The sequence below is a fragment of the Sciurus vulgaris genome, assembly GCF_902686455.1.
Source record: "Sciurus vulgaris genome assembly, chromosome: 4".
Lineage (NCBI taxonomy): Eukaryota > Metazoa > Chordata > Mammalia > Rodentia > Sciuridae > Sciurus > Sciurus vulgaris.
In genome coordinates, this window is record NC_136464.1 from 33,842,334 (window position 1) to 33,865,567 (window position 23,234).

Sequence of the window (23,234 nt, forward strand, 5' to 3'; positions counted from 1 at the left end):
AGTGCCACACATATGCTTGGCAAGTGCTCTACCACTGAACTACAACTCCAGCCCCATTTGTATTTTTTGTAGTTGTTTTATTGCTGTTGATTTCTAATTTCATTTCATTCTGACCTTACAGGATAACTGAAAAGATTACATTAATTTAAGAAGAATATTTTCTAAGACTTAATATTATATGTCCTGAAATATGGTCATATTGGAGGTTGTTCCATGATTAGAGGAGAAAAAGTAAAATTTAGCTGTTGTTGAATAATATATTCTGCTAATGTCTGTGAAATTCGCTTAATATATAATATTTTTAGCTCTAAAGAGTCTTACATGATTTTATGTGTGGATGACCTATCCCTTGGGGAGAGAGGTATGTTGAATTATCCAGTATTATTGTATTGCTGTCTCTTTGAATCTTCAGGATGAGTAGTATTCCTTTATGTAATTAGGTGCACTGTTGTTTGGAGTATAAACACTGTAAATATCTTTTTGCTGAATTGTTTTCTACCAGTTTGAATTGACTCTTATTGCCTTTTCTGATTAATTTTGGTTTGAAGTCAGCTTTGTTTGATCTGTGAGTATCTACTCATGCTTGTTTTGGTTCTCCATTTTCTTGGAATATCTATTTCCAACCTCTTACTTTAAGCCTGTATATTTCTTTGCCTGTAAGACTGGTCTCTTGACAACAGTATATAGATGGGTCCTATTTTTAAATTCATTCTGCCATTCTATGTCTTTTAATGTCAGAGTTGAGTCCATTTACAGTAATCTCTTTTAGTCAGCTTTCCTGTTGCTGTGATCAAAAGACTTGAGACGAACAAGATAGAGTAAGAAATGCTTATTTTGGCTCATGGCTTCAGAGAGTCAGTCAATGTTTGGTTGACTCCGTAGCTCTGGGCCCAAAATGAGGCAGAACATCTCAGTAGAAGAACTCAGAGCATGGAAACCAGGAAGCAGAGAGACCTGTGCTCACCAAGGACAAAATAAAAATCCTCAAAGCACTCCCTCAATGACCTCCTTCCTACAGTCACACCTTACCTGCCTATAGGTCCTGCCAGTCAATCCATATCAGTGGTTAATGAATCAATTTTGTTGATTCAAATACCTCTCATTTTTCAATCATGTCAACTCTGAAAGTTATTGCATTCTCTCATATGTGGTCTTTTGGGGAATCCCTCAGATCTAAGACATAACATTTCAAAAATGGCCCCCAAAAGCTCATGCCCTTTCACAGTGCTAAATTAATGTACTCCAATTCCAAAAATCCCGTGGTATTTACACTTTCCATAATGTCCAAAAGTCCAAGTTCAAAGTCTCCTCTGAGACTCAAGGACAAACTTGTGGTGTGAACCACTAAAAATAAAAACAATGTAATACATATCCATTACCAATAATGGATATCCAATATCCAATGTATAGTGTCCAGAATAAATATTTCCATTCTAGAAGATGGAAATAGAGGAATAGAAAGAAGGAATGGGACCAAACTCAAACAAAATCCAGCTGGCAAATAATCGTATAGCTTCTTGTCTAGCTTCAAGGGCATGTGGCATCATGTTGTTTTCTCTAAAGAGCTTCTGTGGCTTCACCATTATGGATTGTTGACTGTAGTCCACATGGCCTTTCTCTTGGTTTTTCTCTGCTCAACTCCTGTGGCTTTCCTTGGCAGATGTTTCATGCTATCATCATGTTTTTGACAATTAGATCAATTTGCCTTTTTTTGGGGTGTGTTTACATGACAAATTATTTTCTAGAACAGAATTCACCAATCTATGACTCAGAGGTCGAATCTGATTCTGTTTCCTGTTTTGTCAATAATGCTTTATTGGATCAATGTCACATCCATTTATTTACATCCCATCTAAGATTACTTTTATAGTACTATGAGTGAGTTGGGTAGTTGTAATGGAGACTGTATAACCTATAACACCTAAAATATTCTCTATCTGACCCTTCAGAAAAAAAAAATTAGTTTATATACTCCAAATAAATTGAGAATTGAAAAATAAAGGTGATAGTGAAAATAATAATGGTGCTTGTGACTTAATAATGTCCTTAAGGTTTTCCTAATTAGGGTAATAGGAATGTGCTAGTGATTCTGCTAAGTATTTTTTAGTATTTGAAGAAATTTATGCCTACTTCTTTGAAAATTTCAAGTAAAGTTAAGAAAAATATGTAAACAAAATAATTTTGAATTATGCCCAGTTGCTTTAATATTGACTGTGAAAGGAATGTAGTGTTATATAGCTCAAATACCATTGAGGCCTCATTTCAATATTTTTTCTCTTTAATTTCGTATTTGTTCAACTAGTTATACATGACTGCAGAATACATTTTGACACATCATACCTAAATGTAGTATAACTTCTCATTCTTCTTGGCCATGATGTAGAAACATGGCAGTTGCATAGTCATACATATGCATAGGTTAATAATACCTTATTCATTCTATTCTCCGTACTACCCCATACCCCCTCCCCTCCTTCATTTCTCTCTGCCTCATCCAAAGTACCTCTATTCTTCTCAGGACCCTCCTGCCTTTACTGTGAATTACTATCCACATATCAGAGAAAACATTTGACCTTTGGTTTTGGGGGATTGGTGGATTTCACTTAGCATGATATCGTCCAGCTCCATCCATTTACCAGCAAACGTCATAATATCATTCTTCCTTAAGTCTGAGTAATACTCCATTGTGTATGTATACCACATTTTCTTTATTTATTCATGTGTTAAAGGGCACCTACTTTGGTTCCACCCTTTAGCTATTGTGAGTTGAGCTGCTATAAATATTGATGAGGCTGCATTGGTGTATTGTGCTGATGTAAGTACTTTGGCTATATACTGAGGAGTGGGATAGTTATGTTATGTCAAATGATGGCTCCATTCCAAGTTTTCTCATACTGCTTTCCATAATGTTGACACCAATTTGCTGTCCCACTAGAAATATAAGATTTGTATTTATACTGATTTGTCAATGTTGGTTTTTTTTTTTTTTTTTTTTTTTTTAGCTTTTAGCATTTCCTTAGGATGTTACTAGCATTTCTTAAACTCGGGGGGGGAGGGGGGGTCTCCACTACAGCTTCAGCTTCCTGCTCACATTTTCATGCATCGCCCTTTCAGGGGCTGTGTGCACAGAATCTGACTCTGCTTCACTTTGCATGGCCTCCTAGATCTTCCTCTGAAATCTTGGTGGAAGCCTCTATAACCCCCAAATTCCAGCATCTTGCTTCAGTGCAGTACAAGAGCTACATGGTTAACACCAAGATTTGCCACTATCTGGAAGAGTAATCAAGCTTCCAGGGATCATGGATGAAGGAGGCTCTCAGTTTGCATACTCTGCACATTGAAATATCCTCCGAGCTGCAGTGCAAGCAGGGTGCTCCCATGGTCCCTTCTCAAATGAATGGATGACTCCCCACCTCTGGATCCAAGGTCAAGCAAAACATCATGGCAGAAGGTCATGGTGGAGAAAAGCAGTTCAGGAAATGGCTATTAGGAAGCAGAGAGAGAGCTCCAATCACCATGGACAAAATACAAACCCAAAGCCACTACCCCTAGTGACCTGCTTCATCCAGTCACACCATACTTGCAAATCGTTATAGCCCATGTAAACCATATTAATGGATGGATTTATAGAGTAGGCTACACCCCTCATAATCTAGTCATATTACCTCTGAGAATTTTTGTTCTTTCAATTGGCATACGTGCATATATATGCATGTGTATATGCACACAATTGTATGGACATACTACTTTGGATCCTGCATATATATGAACATTGAAGAGTGTTCCTACATGGAAATAGCATAATTTAGTAGATTTTGTGATCCAGTAATTTTTTTTTCCATCCTGGCATTTCTCCCTCTTTTTTTTTTTTTTTTAACTTTCTTTCTTTTTTTAATTGTAAACAAATGGGATACATGTTGTTTCTCTGTTCATGGAATAAAGGCACACCATTTGTGTAATCATAAATTTACATAGGGTAATGTTGTTGGATTCATTCTGTTATTTTTTCCCTGTCCTCCCACCCCTCCCACCCCTCTTTTTCCTCTATACCGTCCTTCCTTCCTCTATTCTTGCCCCCCTCCCTAACCTTGACCCTAACCCTAACCCTCCCACCCCCCATTATGTGTCATCATCCACTTATCAGCAAGATCATTTGTCCTTTGGTTTTTTGAGATTGGCTTATCTCACTTAGCATGATATTCTCCAATTTCATCCATTTGCCTGCAAATGTCATAATTTTATAATTCTTTATGGCTGAATAATATTCCATTGTGTATATATATATACTACAGTTTCTTTATTCATTAATTGAAGGACAAATTTAAGAATTATTGGGATTGAGGAAGGCTTAGAGAAAACAAACCAAAGGAATGAACAATCTATTCAATGGAATAATATCAGAAAATTTCCCAAATCTGAAGAATGAAATGGAAAACCAGGTACAAGAGGCTAATAGGACTCCAAATATACAAAATTACAACAGACCCACACCAAGGCACATTATTATGAAAATACATAAAATACAAAATAAAGACAGAATTTTAAAGGCTGCAAGATAAAAGAATCAAATTACATTCAGGGGGAAACCAATAAGAATATCAGCAGATTTTTCAGTCCAGACCCTAAAAGCTAGAAGAGCGTGGAACAACATCTACCAAGCCCTGAAAGAAAACAAATGCCATCCAAGAATCTTATACCCATTTTTCCCTCTTGATCCCCTTACTCTTCTCTATTGTTTTACTTTCTATTTTGTTTTTCTGTCTATACTCTACATATAAGCAAAAACATTGTACTTCTGACTTTCTGAGACTGGATATTTTCTAGCATGATATTCTCCAGTTTCATCCATTGATCAGCAAGTGCCATATTTCATTCTTCTTTGTGGTAGAATGAAATTTATTGTGTATTTTTATCACATTTTTTAATCCATTTGTCCCTAGGGGATCTTCTAGGTTGTTTACATAACTTGGTAATTGTGAATTGCACTACTATAAACATGGCTATGCATGTATCACTACAGAACACTTACCTCTGTTCTTTTGGGTAAATACTGAGGAATGAAAGAGCTGACTTATGTGATGTTGCAAATTCTGATTTTTGCAGACCTACTCATTGCTTTCCAAAGTGGTTGTACCAAGTTTCAGTCCCAACAAGAATGTATGAGTGTACCTTTTCCCTGATATTCTCTAAAGAAATTTTTGTTTTTTCTATTCTTGATAGTTGACATACTGACTGGAGTGTTATGATATTTCAGTGTAACTTTGATTTGCATTTCCTTGATCACCAGGGATTCTGAAAAATTCTTTTCTATATTCATAGGTTATTTACATTTCTTTTTTGAGAAATGTCTGTTTAGTTTATTTGCTCATTTACTGATTGTATTTTCTGTTTGTTGTTAATGATTTTTTGAATTCTTTATATATTCTGGATATTAATCCCCTGTCAGAAGAGTACCTGGAATAGATTTTCTCCAATTCTGTAGGCTCTTCATGCTCTTTTTTCCTTTTTTGTGAAGAAGGTTTTTAATTTGAAGCCATCCCACATATTTATTCTTGTTTTGTTTCTTGAGTTTTAGATATCTTATTCAGGAATTTGGTACTTGTGCCAATATGTTAGAATCCTGACCCTATTTTTTTCTTCTAGCTGTTGCAGAGATTCTGCTCTAATTCCTATGTCATTGATCCATTTTTAGTTTACTTTTGTGGAGAATGAGAGATAGTAATCAAGTTTCATTCTTCTACATATGAATATCCAGTTTTCTTAGTGTGATTTGTTAAAAATAATATTGTTCCTTCAACATGTTTTTGGCAGCTTTTGTCAAGTACCAGATGACTGTATCTATGTGGATTTGTCCATCTTTTATTCTATATGATTGGTTTTCATGTCTGATTTTTAGCTACTTCCATTTCTAAAACTCTGTAGATTCAATTGAAATCTGGTATTGTGATTCTTGTAGAATTGTTCTTATTGCTCAGTATTGCTTTGGATATTCTAAGTATTTTGTTTATCCATAAATTGTAAAACTGATTTTCCTAATTCTGTGAAGATTATCATTGTATCTTGATCAGGACTGCATTAAATCTGTAAGTCATTTCTTGTAATAGCACCCCTTTTAATAATATTAATTCCGTGCATCTAAATACATGGATGGTTTTCCATTTTTCTATGGTTCTCTTTAATTTCTTTCTTTAGCATTGTATGATTTTTCAGTGTATAGATCTACGCTTCTTTGGTTAGATATATTTGTAGTCATTTTGAGATTTTGAGGCTGTTGTGGATGGAATTGTTTTCCTCATCTTTCTCAGGAGATTTATTATTAGAGTAGAGAAAAGCTATTGATTTTTGTATGTTGATCTTATATCCTGCTATAGTCATCATTTAAAAAATGAGTCCACATGTCTTCTAGTTTTTTGGGGGGGATACATGTATAGAATCATGTCATATATGATTATAGAATTATGTCATCTGAGTTCAGAATGTGACTATGTTGGACAATGATGTCTGCTTTTCTTAAACTTGGTAGGATGTTTCATGGAAGGGGAGCTTCCCCTTACCCACTGAGCCACCACGCTGACTGCTGTGTCTGTCCATTGCTGTTGTTAATTCCTTTTGCTGTAGTAGCCAATGTTTTTGGTATTCACCTGTCTACTAATTTATGAAAATTTCCCACAGTCTTCTTACCTGAGCTTTTGTCTGCAGAACTGATGTTTTAATTCATGCTTGGGGAGCTGGCACAATAATGTGAATTCCTCTGGTTTTCTATTGTCCTTATTTTTGGTACTTCATCTTAACTATATTAGTGTTTTACTCCATGATATGGGATATGCTCCTATTTGAGTCTTCTTTAAAATACTGATTGGACTATCTAGGAATACTAGGTAAAGGAATGTTAACTTGCCCTGGCAATATGCCTATTGAGATAGCTGTCTCTCAATGTTTCTTACATATTATTGAGTGTCTTATAGCCCACCTGGCGATTATACACACACCATAAAATGAATTCTTGCCTACAGACAGATCATACAATTACATATTTTATATGTAATTTACGTGTTAGGGTTATTTTATGATTTCAAATGCCCTTTAGTCAATATTTAAATTAACCCATGTTGATGTCAAGTCTGTGTCCAATAATACCCTCATTCCTAAATCAACTTCTTATCATGTTGTTCTTATCATGTTTTTATATTTTTTTTAAATATTTTTTTTAGTTGTCAATTGACCTTTATTTTATTTATATATATGTGGTCCTGAGAATCAAAACCACTGCTTTGTTAGGCAAGCACTGTACCACTGAGCTACAACCCCAGGCCCTTATCAAGTACTTTCTATTTCTCAATTTCCAATGTATGAGTGCTCTATTCAGTCAGAACCTTATCCCCAGAATCTGCATTATACCTATACTCTCCTTACTTCTGAGAGAACAGTTAAAAACCTAAACTCTATATCTAGATGTTTTTTGTTCATTTTTTCAATTTAATCTTAGAATCAGGGTAAATTTTAGAGTGAATTCACCCTCATACTTTTTTCCTAAACCAAACTTACCTGTGGCCTCACTTCTGGAATACAATCTGTCTTTAAAATTGATTCTCTTTTTGTTACTCTGTTATATATTGTGCTGCCATATTTGATTTTTTTTAACATTTTCCAGTTCCTAAAGGGTGTGTAGGTAATCCTAAGCACATGTGAATTCTTTCTGAAGAAGAAAACTGCATATTTTGATTGAAGTTATTTTATCTTCCATGATATGGCCCTAATTTATTTATTTTTATCAATTATGATCAACTTATCTATAAATGAGAAGTGCTGGGACAAAATAAACCCTTTTCTTTGTAATCACCCAGTTTCTGGTAATTTGTTAGGACAAGAGAAAATGAACTAAAGCATTGTACTAAATATACTAACGTTTATCTTAATGCTTAAATCTCTCTCTGTGTTTTTTTTTTTTCTCAATCTCCAAAAGATTTCTGGCTGACCTACACTTTGTGCTATGTTTTGAGTAAAAAGAAGGTAATAGAAGTGGAACCAGCAGACTTTCACTTGTATTTTTGATAAGAAATAATTTGCATGTGCTTTGTAAATAAAATGGTGAACATAATCTTTAGGAACCAGGGATAAGAAAGTAGGAAACAGACACTTGGTCAGTTAATGTGTTGTTTACCATAGAACATAGTAGATTTTTAAAATATTGTATTTATTTGTATCTATGTTGGCTTACCTTTATAACTATCTGATTTCTTTTGAAATTATTATAATTAAATACTAAATTGTGAAATAAGTGCATTGAATTATTCCTAGGTAAAGGGCAATCCACAGACTGAATTTACCAGTGAAGCCTTAGTAAACCTTGTGAATGACCTGTTTATAGCTGGGACAGAGACAATAAACATCACTCTGAGATATGGACTCCTGCTCCTGTTGAAGCACCCAGAGGTCACAGGTATGACTGCAGATGGTGAGCAGGGTGAATTTCACAATGGGAATCTGGTAAGACACTGCTAGAGTCCTTCATTTTGTTTATCTTGAGGAAGACACTATATTGAAATTAATGTGCTGCCAGTTATATTTGTCCAAATTTAATAAAGGCATAAAAATAAGAGAACATGTACAATATGGATAGTGACTGAGAGAACTGAAGAACAGCATGGGCAATAGCAAGACTGTGATCACATCTGGATTCCACTGGGAAGTGAATGCACAGTCAGCATGAGTGGGCCTAAGACTATATATTGGTTTTCCTAAGGAAAAGCCATTTGGGATATTAGATATGTTCCTGCAAGATTTCTGTGGAAATCTTTCCTTATTCTGAAAATTTCATACTCTAATGCTGGATAGTGAAAATCAAAACTCTTTATTGGAGCATAAATAGAAAGTTTTGAAATTTAAAAAGGTGGCATGTATATGACTACAGTGTGATAAGTTTTTCTAAAACTATCTTTTTGCTTTTAAGTGGTTCTATTTAGATGATGTGCCAAAAGGAATTCTGTTATTCTAGAAATATTTTTCCATTAGATTTATCTTTTATGAAGATCTCTACTTATAAATGTACATTTAAAGAGTGCCAGTAATGCATAGCATGTTTGAAGCAAACACCATCGTTTCCTGTTTCAGGATACCATCAAAACTATCATAAAGTAATCACAAAGGAGAATAACTCCTTTTAAAATGGGAGAGGAGGAGTAGGGGAAATAGTCAATGAACCTTTAAGATATTTGTGAAATACAGAGAGCAGAAGGAGTGGACATAACTTGGCAGAGAGGATTCAAGTTGAAGTATATATGTCAGAAGAAGAAGTTGTTTCAGTGTGGAAGACTCAACCTGTGTACCAAAAATTATCCATGGAATTCAGGATTTAGAAGCACCACATGTCAAATTTTAAGTTAGGGGGAATTGAGGCAAAAAATAGGAGCCCATTTCTACTCTAGGCGCCTCTACTCCCTCTATGTTCAGTTAAGTGTTTTGGTCTCATAGGAAGAGAGGTTTACTCTCTAGGGAAACTAAAACTAAGAGGTCTTTAATTAAATTTAGAACATCAAAGTAAAGTCAAAAATCACATAAACTTTCAGATATAAACCAGGTCTTATATAAAGAATTATGAATCAGTAGGGCATCAGAGTTCTAAAGAGCAACTGTTTTTCTACTTGTTAATAGAAAATGTAAGAGGCAGGTGTGGAGGCACAAGCCTATAATCCCAGGTATGCAGAGGTTAAAGTAGGAAATTGAGGCAAATTCAAGGATAGCCTGGGCCAGACTGTCTCAAAATAATAAAAGAGGCTGTGGGTGTGTCCAAATGTAGAAGGTGTCTGGGTCAATCCCCAGGAGAAACAAAAGAAAACAAAACAACCAAAAACGTCACCCCAGACAAACCCAAAACAACAACAACAAATCCAAAAAATCAACAAAAAGAAAGGAAAGATGTTTTTAGATCCATCTTTGCTACAGAACTTTTCCCCCTCTTTCGCTTTCACAGAGAGATACTGGAGGATATGCTCTATGCAAATATTTCAAACCAAGACAACTGCAGTCACAGGTTCCTGAAATCAGGAGGCCTTATATATAAGCATAGGAGTTTAAAACAGTGTTCTGACCATCAGGCCTGGGAAACAACCATTTGTGCATATTAAGCACATAAAGCAGGTGTAATACAAGATAAGGAATGTAAAATAGAGAACCTGAAGATCAAACATTTAGAAAATTATTATTAGAAGTTTGAATCATTGACCAAAGTATTTGAATACAATATAAGATAAGCAACTAGAAAATTAGGAATAGGTACAATTTGTTCAAATGTAATATAAGCATATGTAATGAATGAAACACACACTTACCAGTGATCTTTAGTTATATGGTTATAATGGTGTAAACAAAGTGTATAGATATAATAAAAAATTGTGATCAAAATATATAGCAGTAGAGAGAGGAAGTATGTCAGGGATGTAGGTGCATATTTCTTTGGGGTCTGTATTTTGCATGGAGTAGAAATCAATCTTAATCTTCCTTACCATGAATTTTTTGAAACATTCTAAAATTAAATATATCAAGAAATCACACTAGAACATTATTTAGAAATATGAACATTTCAGAAGAAACATCTAGACTGATTCAAAAACACACCTAACACATACACACACAGGCATGCATATAAATAGATCCATTGGTGGAATTAGTTTTATAATGTCATATATTTTTTTGGTATAAAATTAATTGTTTATTCCTGTTATTTTTCTGTAATGATAATAATTCTTTAATTATATATCTTCACATTTTGAAACATTTTACCATTTCTATTTATATTTGATATCATATGTGGTAGAATGTAGGGTTATATAAGTTTGTAGATGTATTTTAATACCCAGCTTAGAGGTGAGTCATTAATGTATATGACTTATAGTGTATGTATGTAGGTATTTATATATGTCTGTCAATGTTGACAGATATTGACAAATAGATATAGATAGTATCATGGTGATCTTTTTACTGATCCAGAAGTAGTTGTTGCATATAATTCATGTTTCTAATGCCTTTGGACACACACCCAATGCTTCCCATAACCCTGAATTATTTTAAGAAATATCCTGTGTTTCTCTTTCCCATTGGTTCTTATTTGTATCTTATCAGCTAAAGTCCATGAAGAGATTGATCGTGTGATTGGCAGATACCGCAGACCCTGCATGCAGGACAAGAGCAGTATGCCTTATACAGAGGCTGTCTTGCATGAGATCCAGAGATACATTGACCTTATTCCAACCAGTGTGCCCCATGCAGTAACCTGTGACATTAAGTTCAGGAACTACTTCATTCCCAAGGTAAGAGAGGTAATTTGAAAAACTAATTTCTCCCACATTGCACTTCAGTGCTTTTGATGTTCTCAGATTCACAGTATGGTCCCAATACTCTGCCAACAAAAAATGAGAGAAGTACAAACTTCATTCGTGTATCATCTTGATGGACTCAGTGCTTGACCAGAGTAGATCACAAAGTTTTGTAACTGTTCCTTATATGCAGCAGTGTGAATTTTCCCAATATCTTCTGCTCCTTTAAGTTTGTTTTGTCTATTTAGTTAGTTTCCAAGTAATTTTTGGAATCACTTTGTTAATTTCCTAAAACACTCTCCTGGGATATTTTTCAGCATAATATTAAATCTAAAGATCAGCTTGAAAGGAATTGACATCTTAAATCTTAACTTGTTGAATATTTCAGTTAATTAATATTTTATATGGTTTTATTCTGTTTGAGTTTTCTTTATTTTTTTCCAATAATGTTTGTCTTGAATGGAGTGGTGTCGCATAAACCTGATGCACAGAGATTTATTTGCCTCACATGCATCAAGTGATTATGAAGGATCATATTCCCTGGAGAAATTTATTACTAATTGATGGCAGCAGCTGTTTTTGAAAAGTACTGATTGGATTCTGGGGTAAAGTGAGAGGAAGATTACTTTTCACCATATATTAATTTTGATACAATGCCTTGTTGTATTTTTTTCTTTATTTGTGCTTTTAGTTATACATGACACAATGTATTTTGGGTGCCTGTCAACAGATGAATGCATAAAGAAAATGTGGTGTATTACTCACAATGGAATATTACTCAGCTTTATTACATTTTTAATGGAATTCTAAGTAATATAATGGAAAATAAAATTTTCATATATTTTTTTCTGTTCTTTTATTATTTTCCTGGAAGTGTTAGCAATCAAATCCAGGTAGGGTCTAGGTCATGCTAAACAAACACACTTCCACTGAGCTATATTTCAAGAAATACAACTGATTCTTTTATGTGTACAGTTCAGTGAATTGGGACAAATAAATGCAGAGATTTAACCAGAGAACAATCAAGATATAAAATATTGCTGGACATGATGATCTACAGCTGTAAGCCTTGCTACTCAGGAGGCTGAGGCAGGAGGATTGCTTGTGCCCACAAGTTTGAAACCAGCCTAAACAACAGTCGAAGTACTGTGCCTATGTATATAATATTTATATCACCACATAAAGTTTCTTCATATTCCTATGACAGCCAATCATACTTCCTCATGTCCAGGCCCTGGTGACCATGGATCAGCTTTCTGTACTTATGGTTTTGATTTATCAAGAACGTTATACAGGGCTTTTCAAGATGGCAGACTAGATGGTGACTGCATTTCATGTTGCTCCAGGACTCAGGATTCAAGACAATGAGGTTTTGAGAGACTTGGAAACAACTCAGAGCCTCTGGATGAGTCTCTCCCACTGTGGAGGCCCGCCAGACATGGTGGTAGAACTGGAATGCAGGGAACCTTGTAAAGTAGAGTTGCCCAAAAAGACCCTCCCCCGCCACTGGAGTGGTGAACTCAGACAACCAGGAGCATTGTGGAGGAGGGCAGCTCAGGAAGTTGCTCATGTGTGGAGCGAAGGCCCAGGACCTTAGGCAGCTTCTTAGAGGAGGAGCCGCCCAGTGAGAAGTTTCAGCATCGGGGAGGCTCCTGGGCCTAAGAGGTAGGTCCAGCCCCTGGGAATGTTGCAGAGGAGGGCTCCCCAACCCAGGTGGTAGTTCTGGATCAAGAGGAAAGTCTACGAGGGAGGCTGACCAGTGAGAAGTCCCCACCGGGTGAGTCTTCTCTGCTGGGTGAGGCTTTCCCACAAGGGCACTAGAATCAGAGACACAGGCCCAAACAAGCCTTGCCTCAGCCTGCAGTCTAGTTCCCCTTTGGCTGATCATCAATCAACAAGTGGAGGGACTCTGCCCACCAGGAGAGAATATACAACACCTGAATGCCACCACCTCTAGAGGGGCAGCTTTCTAGTGGATCACTGCATTATCAAGTTCCTCCAAGACTTCAGGCTACTGAAGGCTAGGAGGTGATACATTGAAAATCTACAGGGACACTATAGGCCAGTAGAGGAAATCTGTAATATCTCAAAGTTCCACTGATACCTGACCAATATGAGAAAATAAGGGAAGAAAATGTCCCCAAAAAAACTAGATATTACATCAATAAAATCCAATGAAACCATGGCAGAAGAAATGTCAGAAAGGGAGTTCAGAATGTACATAAGTAAAATGATCAGGGAAGCAAAAAATGAGATGAAAGAACAAATGCAGGCAATGAATGATCACACCAATCGACAGTTAAAAGAGCCAATACAGGAAGCAAAAGATTATTTCAATAGTTAGAGATACTGAAAAAAAAAAACAACAGAAATCCTAGAAATGAAGGAAACAATAAACCAAATTAAAAACTCCATAGAAAGCAGAAACAATAGGATAGAACACCTGGAAGACAGAACATCAGACATTGAAGAAAAAATATTTAATCCTGAAAACAAAGTTGACCAAACAGACAAGATGGTAAGAAAGCATGAACAGAATCTATAAGAATTATGGGATATCATGAAAAGGCCAAATTTAAAAATTATTGGGATTGAGGAAGGCTTAGAGAAACAAACCAAAGGAATGAACAATCTATTCAGTGAAATAATATCAGAAAATTTCCCAAATCTGAAGAATGAAATGGAAAATCAAGTACAAGAGGCCTATAGAACTTCAAATACACAAAATTACAACAGACTCACACCAAGGCACATTATAATGAAAATATCTAACATTCAAAGTAAAGACAGAATTTTAAAGGCTGCGAGAGAAAAGAATCAAATTACATTCAGGGGGAAACCAATAAGGATATCAGCAGATTTTTTAATCCAAACCCTAAAAGCTAGAAGAGCGTGGAACAACATTTACCAAGCCCTGTAAGAAAAAGGATGCCAACCAAGAATCCTATATGCAGCAAAACTTACCTTCAGATTTGATAACGAAATAAAATCCTTCCATGATAAACAAAAGCTAAAAGAATTTACAAAAAAGAAAGCCGGCATAACAAAACATTCTCAGCAAAATATTCCATGAGGAAGAGATGAAAAACAGTGATGCAAATCAGCAAAAGGAAGAACTATCATAAAGGAATAGCCAAACAAAGGAGGAACCAAGTCATGTCTAAAAACAAAAATGAGCCAAATGACCAGGAATACAAATCATATCTCAATAATAACCCTGAATGTTAATGGCCTGAACTCATCAATCAAAAGATATAGACTGGCAGATTGAATTAAAATGAAAGATCCAACAGTATGCTGCCTGCAAGAGACTCACCTCATAGAAAGAGGTACCCACAGACTAAAGGTGGAAGGATGGGAAAACGTACCATGTACATGGACACAGCAAAAATGCCAGAGTAAACATCCTCATATTAGACTATGTGGACTTCAGGCCAAAGTTGGTCAGAAGGGATAAGAAGGACATTTCATACTGCTTAAGGGAAGCATAAATCAACAAGACATAACAATCATAAATATCTATGCCCCAAACAGTGGCTCATCCATATACATCAAACAAATCCTTCTCAACTCCAGAAATCAAATAGACCAAAACACAATAATACTAGGTGAAATTAACACACCTCTATCACCACTGAACAGATCGTCCAAACAAAAATTGAACAAAGAAACCATAGATCTCAATAACACAATCAACAATTTAGACATAATGAACATTTATAGAACATGCCATCCAAAAAAGAGTGAATACACTTTCTTCTCAGCAGTACATGGATCCTTCTCTAAAAGAAACCATATTTTATGCCACAGAGCTACTGTTAGGAAATACAAGAAGATAGAGACACTACCTTGTATTCTATCAGATCATAATGGATTGATATTAGAAATAAATGACAGAATAAAAAACAGAAACTACTCCAATATGTGGAGATTAAATAATATGCTATTGTATGATGAATGGATAACAGAAGAGAACATGAAGGAAATTAAAAAATTCTTAGAGATAAACAAGAACAAAGATACATCATATCAAAATCTCTGGGACACTATGACAGCTGTACTTAGGGGAAAAATTATTTCACGGAGTGCATTCAATAAAAGGAGAAAACATCAACAAATAAATGATCTAACTCTACAGCCTAAAGCCCTAGAAAAAGAAGAAAGAGCAACATCAAAAGTAGTAGGAGAGAGGAAATAGTTAAAATCAGAGCTGAAATCAATGAAATTGAAATGAAAGAAACAATTGTAAAGGTTGAGAAAATAAATAGTTGGTTCCTTGAAAAAATAAACAAAATTGATAAACCCTTAGCCACACTAAGAAAGAGAAGGAAGAAAAAAACTCAAATCACTAATATTTGGAATGAACAAGGAAATATCACGACAGACAAGAGTGAAATACAAAACATAATTAGAAGCTATTTTGAATATCTATACTCCAACAAAACAGAAAATATCGAAGATGTGAATAGGTTTCTAGAGACATATGAATTACCTAAACTGAACCAGGAGGACATATACAATTTAAATAGATCAATTTCAAGTAATGAAGTAGAAGAAGTCATCAAAAGCCTACCAAAAAGGAAAATTCCAGTACAAGATGGTTTCTCAGCTGAGTTCTACAAAACCTTTAAAGAAGAGCTCATTCCAATATTTCTCAAAGTATTTCATGAAATAGAAGAGGCGGGAACCCGCCCAAACTCATTCTAGGAAGCCAATATCACCATGATACCTAAACCAGACAGAAACACATCGAGGAAAGAAAATTTCAGACCAATATCCTTAAGGAACATTGATGCAAAAATTTGCAACAAAATCTTAGCTAATCACATATGAAAATATATTAAAAAGAAGGTGCACTATGTTCAAGTGGGTTTTGTCCCAGAGATGCAAAGTTGGTTCAACATCATTCAGAAATCAATAAATGTAATTCACCATATCAACAGACTTAAAGTCAAGAATCACATGATTATTTTGATAGATGCAAAAAAAGCATTTGATAAGATACAGCATTCCTTCATGCTCAAAACATTAGAAAAAAATATGGATAGCGGGAATATTCCTCAACATTGTAAAGGCCATCTATGCTAAGCCCATGGCCAACATCATTCTAAATGGTGAGAAATTGAAAGAAGTCCCCCTAAAAATTGGAACAAGGTAGGGATGCCCTCTTTCATCGCTTCTATTCAACATTGTCCTTGAAACTCTAGCCAGAGCAATTAGACAATCCAAGGAAATTAAAGGGATATGAATAGGAAAAGAAGAATTCCAACTACCCCTATTTGCTGATGATATGATTATATAGTTAGAGGAACTGGAAAATTCCAACAGAAAACTTTTAGAACTCATAAGGGAATTCAGTAAAGAAGCAGGATATAAAATCAATGCTCATAAATCTAATGCATTTTTATACATAAGTGATGAATCGTCAGAAAGAGAAGTTAGGAAAACTACCCCATTCATAATAGCTTTGAAAAAAATAAAATACTTGGGAATCAATCTAACCAAAGAGGTGAAAGACTTCTACAATAAGAACTACAGAACACTAAAGACAGAAATTAAAGAAAACCTTAGAAGTAGAAAGATCTCCCATGTTTTTGGATAGGCAGATTAGTATTGTCAAAATGGCCATACTACAAAAGTGTTATACAGATTCATTGCAATTACAATTAAAATCCCAATGACATATCTTACAGAAATAGAGCAAGCAATTATGAAATTCATCTGGAAGAATAAGAAACCCAGAATAACTAAAGCAATCCTTAGCAGGAAGAGTGAAGCAGGGGGTATCACAATACCAGAACATCAACTATACTACAGAGCAATTCTAACAAAAACAGCATGGCATTGGCACCAAAATAGACAGGTAGATCAATGGTACAGAATAGAGGACACAGACACAAACCCAAATAAATATCTTGGACTCACACCACAGAACCTTCATCTTATAGAAGAAAAAGTTGGTCCAAATCTGCAACATGTCGACATAAGATCAGACTTCCTTAACAGGACTCCCATAGCACAAGAAATAAAATCAAGAATCAATAACTGGGATAGATGCAAACTAAATAGCTTTCTCTCAGCAAAGGAAACTATCAGCAATGTGAAGAGAGAGCCTAGAGTGTGGGAGAAAAACTTTGCCACTCATACTTCAGATAGAGCACTAATTTCCATAATATATAAAGAACTCAAAAAACTACACCAAGAACACAAGTAATCCAATCAACAAATGGGCTAAGAAAATGAACAGATACTTCACAGAAGAAGATCTACAAATAATCAACAGATATATAAAAAAAATGTTCAAGATCTCTAGTAATAAGAGAAATGCAAATCCAAACTACCCTAAGATTACATCTCACCCCAATTAGAATGGTGAATATCAAGATACAAGCAATAGTAGGTGTTGTTGAGTATGTGGGGAAACAGGTACACTCATACATTGCTGGTGGGGCTGCAAATTAGTGCAGCCACACTGTAAAGCAGTGTGGAGATTCCTGAGAAAACTTGGAATGGAACCACCATTTCACCCATCTATCCCACTCCTCGGCCTATACCCAAAGGACGTAAAATCAGCATACTAGAGAGATATAGCCACATCAATGTTCATAGCTGTTCAATTCACAATAGCAGATTGTGAAACCAACCTAGATGCTTTTTGGTTGATGAATAGATATATATTTATAATGGTATGTTACTCAGTCATAAAGAATAATAAAATTATAGCATTTGCAGGCACATGGATGAAATTGGAGAATATCATTCTAAGTGAGATAAGCCAATCTCAAAAAACCACAGGACGAATGATCTCACTGATAAGCGGATGATGACACATAGTGAGAGGTGGGAGGGAGGCAAGAATGGAAGAAGGAGGGACTGTATAGAGGGAAAACAGGAGTGGGAGGGGTTGGGGGGAAGGAAAAAGTAACAGAATGAATCAAACAACATTACCCTATGTAAATGTATGACTACACAAATGGTATGCCTTTACTTCATGTACAAACAGAGAAACAACTTGTATCCCACTTGTGTACAATAAAAATAAATTTTAAAAATTGTCAAAAAAAACCTAAAGGAACATTATGCACTAGAATATGACATAGGACAATACAGAATCAAATCTTTTATCTCTGACTGTTTTACTTTCATTTATTCTTTCTCCAATACTCTTCTTACATACATCTAAGTTTCTTTTTAACATTTTTTATTGGTGTATAATAATTATACAGAATAGAATGCTTCACTGTGGCCAATTCATAAATATACATAAAATAATTGGATCAACTTCCTTCCCTAGTACCTTCTTTTACCCAATGGCTCTTCTTCTCCTGACCACTTCCCTGTACCCCACTGGTCTCCCTCATATTTTCATGTATCTTTCATTTTCTTCTCTATGTAACAGAACATGTTTTAGATTCATTTTCATTTATAGGTATTAGTAGTTCATTTTATTATGGGAATACCATGAATTCTTTCACCACTCATAATGAGATGGAAAATTTGGGTTGTTTCCATTATTAGGTTTTTTAAATATGAGGAATATGAACATATGTGTAAAAGTGTTGAGGTGGACTATATTTGCTTTTGTATCATGTAAATACGTAAGATTGAGACTATTGTATAATTTTTAACTTTATGCTAAACTGACAGAATAAATTCAGTATTTTCTTTTATAATTCACCCTTTATTTCCTATGTAAAAAATATTTTCCACTACAAGATTGCACAATTTGCCCTTGTATTTCTGTAGAAGGTTAATAGTTTTAGTCCTACAATTAAATTGATGATTCATTTCAAGTTACTTATTTGTGGTATAAAATGAGTGTATGCTAGTGGTTCCTTTGTTTTCTTTTCTTGTTCTTGAGATAAGATTTCTCTGTTTCACAGGCTGGCTTTACACTCCTGGGTTCAGGCAATCATAATGCCTTAACCTCTCTAGCATCTAGGGCAAAAGCACATGCCACCATGACCAGTTATTTGTTTCTCTATGAAAGAAAAGTGTCCAGTTACTCTAATACACTTTTAAAAAAATATATATACCTTTGTATTTTCAAGAAATATTTTTATGTTCAGAAACCACCACATGATCCAATATACTGCTTCTCTGTATTTATTCTAAAGACTTCAAGTCAGCACAACAAAGTGATACATTCATAGTCATGCTGTAGCAGCATAATTCACAATAGGCCTGGTAAAGAACCAGTTTGGATATCCATCAACAGATGAATGAATAAAGAGAAATGTGTTATATATACACAATGGAGTTTTATTAAACTGTAAAAATTGAAATCCTCAGGAATTCCTCAACTTCAGGAAGAGAGATGGTCAGAAAGTCAAGGGACATATGTTTACTGCTACATGTAGAACGTAGAAAAATGGAACAGCAAAAATATCTGTAGGGGATCACGTTAAAATTGAAGAAGAAACAGTGTACAAAAAAAAAAAAAAAAAAAAAAAAAGGAACCAGGAGGGTTTTGGAGGGGAGAAAAGGGGCAGTACTAGGGAATGATATTGACTAAATTACAGTGTTATATTAATGTAAGTATGAATGCAAAACAAAAAATCCTAGTGTTATATATAATTGTATCAATAGAATGTGGAAAAAATAAACATTTTAACACTCTGATTTAAAACAAAAATTGGATATTTAAAAAATGTTAGCATTGATTTATGATCTTCACCATATTGTTGAGGATTATGTTTTTCATTAAATTTATCATCCCTTTTTCCTTGGGGTGGGTGATCTGGTATTCAACTGAAAAAAAAGAGCTCCCCCACATTCCACATTTTATGGAGATTCAAAATTTGTGACAATGTTAAATATTCAGTTAGTTTTTATTTTACTTTTTATTATCCTAGAAAGTTCTTATAAATAATATCCCAGATATTTCAAGAACTATCAGAGACCAATTTTAAGGCAGAATCCTACATGAGATGTGTGAAAACTGAAGTGATAAAAATGAATATTGACTAGGGGAAGACACCAACATCCAAGTTTGAGGATAAGAAGAACTAGAAGTGTTGTGCTCAAGTTCTTATGGACTAACTACTTCAAATGCTTTTGGTGGAATTTTGTCAGGTTTATAGCCACTGACTTTAAATGCATGCATTTTATTACTTGGTTAGCTAACTGGAAATATCACTGCTGTTCTTTGGAGAAGTGTTTCTTTTCTATAGATCATAACATTTAAACACAGTAAATTCCAATATTCCTACAAATTCATGTCTTCTTTACAACTTGGTTTACCTGTGTCTGTTCATTGCAGGGCACAAATATAATAATATCACTTTCGTCTGTGCTACATGACAGCAAAGAATTCCCCAACCCAGAGAAATTTGACCCTGGCCGTTTCCTAGATAAGAGTGGCAAATTCAAGAACAGTGATTACTTTATGCCTTTCTCAACAGGTAATTGAACATAATTACCCTATGTAACATGATTGATTACACAAAAAGTGTGATTCTACTTTGTGTACAACCAGAGAAATAAAAGTTGTACCGCATTTGTGTACAATGAATTAAATCAATTAAATCATCCTCCTCATCATCATCATCATCATAAAAGATATTTATTTTCACTGATACTTTAGGCAACAAGACACCTTCATGGGATCAGTTAAAGTTGCACAAAGCTTATTTTGGTTCTGATAGAAATGCTTCTTGCACGTGATCAGCAGAAACACTCCCAGTGCCCATGAAATGTCCAAGATCAGGATACAACATCTTGACTGGGTCTGATTACTGGGGCTTTGGGGAAATTCATCAATTTTTCCCAATGTAAGAAAGCTACAGAGAGAGTAGATTGAGTCATGCCTCAAAATACAACACCGCACTCCCAGAACTTTCTTAGAAGATGAACTTCATCTCCACTGTCTTCATCTGCCCTGTGAAACTCAACTTTGTTGAGTATCTTCATGTGTTTCTTTTCATTCCTCTGCCAGACTCTGGGTATGAGACATATCCCCAGCAGAGAATGGGCCAGCAAAATGGTCCAACACAGCAGTTAGCCAAGCAGATGAATAAGTAGATTGTTGTAATCTTATATAACTAGTCCTTCAGGAGTGAGAAGAAAGGATTGGCTGTTCATGATGGCAGAGGAAGAAAATGTCTCCTACCTGTTCTCTATTACCACACAGTGAAGCATAAAATGAATTGAGTGGCATTCAAATAAAAGAAAGGAATTTAAAGCTGCCAAGTGAGAGGCAAAGACAAAGGACTGAAGAGAGGCAGGGAATTTTAACAGAGACAATAAACCATAGGAGTAGAATATTTGCTTTTGATCAAGGGTACCAGAGCCTTCTGACTGGAAAATGAGGGTCAGTAAACCCTCTGAATAGGGTAGATTATACTTTAAGGACACCAGAGTACCTTGATCTCCCTACCTCTCCTTCCTCCTTGGAACACAGGGCCCTTCACACATGAAGTGTGTGCTGAGTCTCTGGCATATCACTGCCTAAATTTAGTCTTTGGTTCTTCAGGCTTGCTTTTAGGTCTGGCACTGTAGATATTAGGATGACAAGAACTGAGCCCTGCCTTAATGGAACTCAGGTTTCAGCACAGTGGGAAAGTAAAGAATAATGATTCAAGTTATCTCTGCTTCATTGCTGATTAAAGCCAAAGACAATTAGATTCTATAGCCTGGAAGAATTCCAAAGAGTGTTACAGAAAAATGACATTTGATCTAGGGTCTGAAAAAATTATGAAGTTCATCCTAGTCAAAAGGAACAGCATGAGATAAAGCTTGAAACTGCATTGTGTATTTAAGACTGATGAGCCTAACAGATCTGAAGAATGGGAGGAAAGATCATGGAACTTCTGACTGGGAACAGGGAACACAAATAATCACCCTGTGTTTCTGGGAAAAGATTGATGAACTATCAAAAGAATAGTTTTAATGTGTAAATGGTTAATGAATTTCTTGGCACAGAGCTGATGTTCAGTAAATATTAATGGAATGAAGAGTGCCAATAAATTTTTAGGTGGATTACAGGTGTGTCCCTAGTTCTGTTTATTCAGCCATACTTTATATTTACTCTTCATTAAAATTTTTTTTAGTTGTGTTTGGACACAATACTTTTATTTATTCATTTTTATGTGGTGGTGAGGATTGAATCCTGAGCCTCACACATGCTAGGCAAACACTCTAACATTGAGCTAAAACCCCAGTCCTATGTTTACTCTATTTCCATCCACCTAATCATTTATCAAATAGTGGCTCAACAGTGTTCCTCTGCCAGTCAGAAATACACTGTGGGAGGAATATTTACCCTCTCTCTTGGCCATTTCAGGAAAACGGATTTGTGCAGGACAAGGTCTGGCCCGCATGGAACTGTTCTTATTCCTGACCACGATTTTACAGAACTTTCACCTGAAATCTGTTATTGACACAAAGGATCTTGATGCCACCCCAGTTGTCAATGGACTTTTTTCTGTGCCACCCACATACAAGATCTGCTTCATTCCTGTCTGAAGAAGAGCAGTCTGTTTGGCTTCTGCTGTGCTGTCATCTGGAATCTCCCCTTTAGGACAAGCCCCATCTCCTTCCCTATAGGCATGTCTTCTCTGACCTGCTTCTCAACACCCTATTTCTTTGAATTCCAGTTGACATCCAAACCCCATTGGAGAAAGATTCCTCAGTTTTCACAACTGCATGCTTCCTATTCACATACTGTAGCCACTGTGTATTTTAACAGTCTTGTGACTTTACTATAACATCACTGTTTAGAAATTGTCAATGTCCTTGAGACTTTCTATTGTATTGGAGAATAAATTTTCTAAACAATTTTTAATAATCTTCTGTATTTCAATTGTGTTTGTTATGATATTTCCTTTTTCATCACATACTTTAGTAATTTGTGGTTTTTCTTGTGGCCAGCGAGACCCGGGGCCAGGGTTACGCCACATGCATCTAAAGATGGCGACTGGA

The 23,234-nt window shown here is 35.3% G+C and overlaps 1 protein-coding gene across 2 annotated transcripts in view; it reads left to right on the forward strand.

Moving 5' to 3' along the window:
• The window catches only part of LOC306660045 (cytochrome P450 2C9-like), a 48,794-nt gene extending 25,764 nt beyond the window's left edge, over nt 1–23,030 (forward strand). The window contains exons 6-9 of one of the 2 annotated variants that reach the window (XM_079138116.1): nt 8,299–8,440; nt 11,119–11,306; nt 20,575–20,716; nt 22,597–23,030. In XM_079138116.1, coding sequence (XP_078994242.1) covers nt 8,299–8,440; nt 11,119–11,306; nt 20,575–20,716; nt 22,597–22,778 — 654 coding nt within the window. In that variant the 3' untranslated portion in view covers nt 22,779–23,030. The remainder of the gene's footprint in view (nt 1–8,298; nt 8,441–11,118; nt 11,307–20,574; nt 20,717–22,596) is intronic. The other variant, XM_079138117.1, reaches the window with a different exon arrangement.
• Nucleotides 23,031–23,234: the final 204 nt, after the last annotated feature.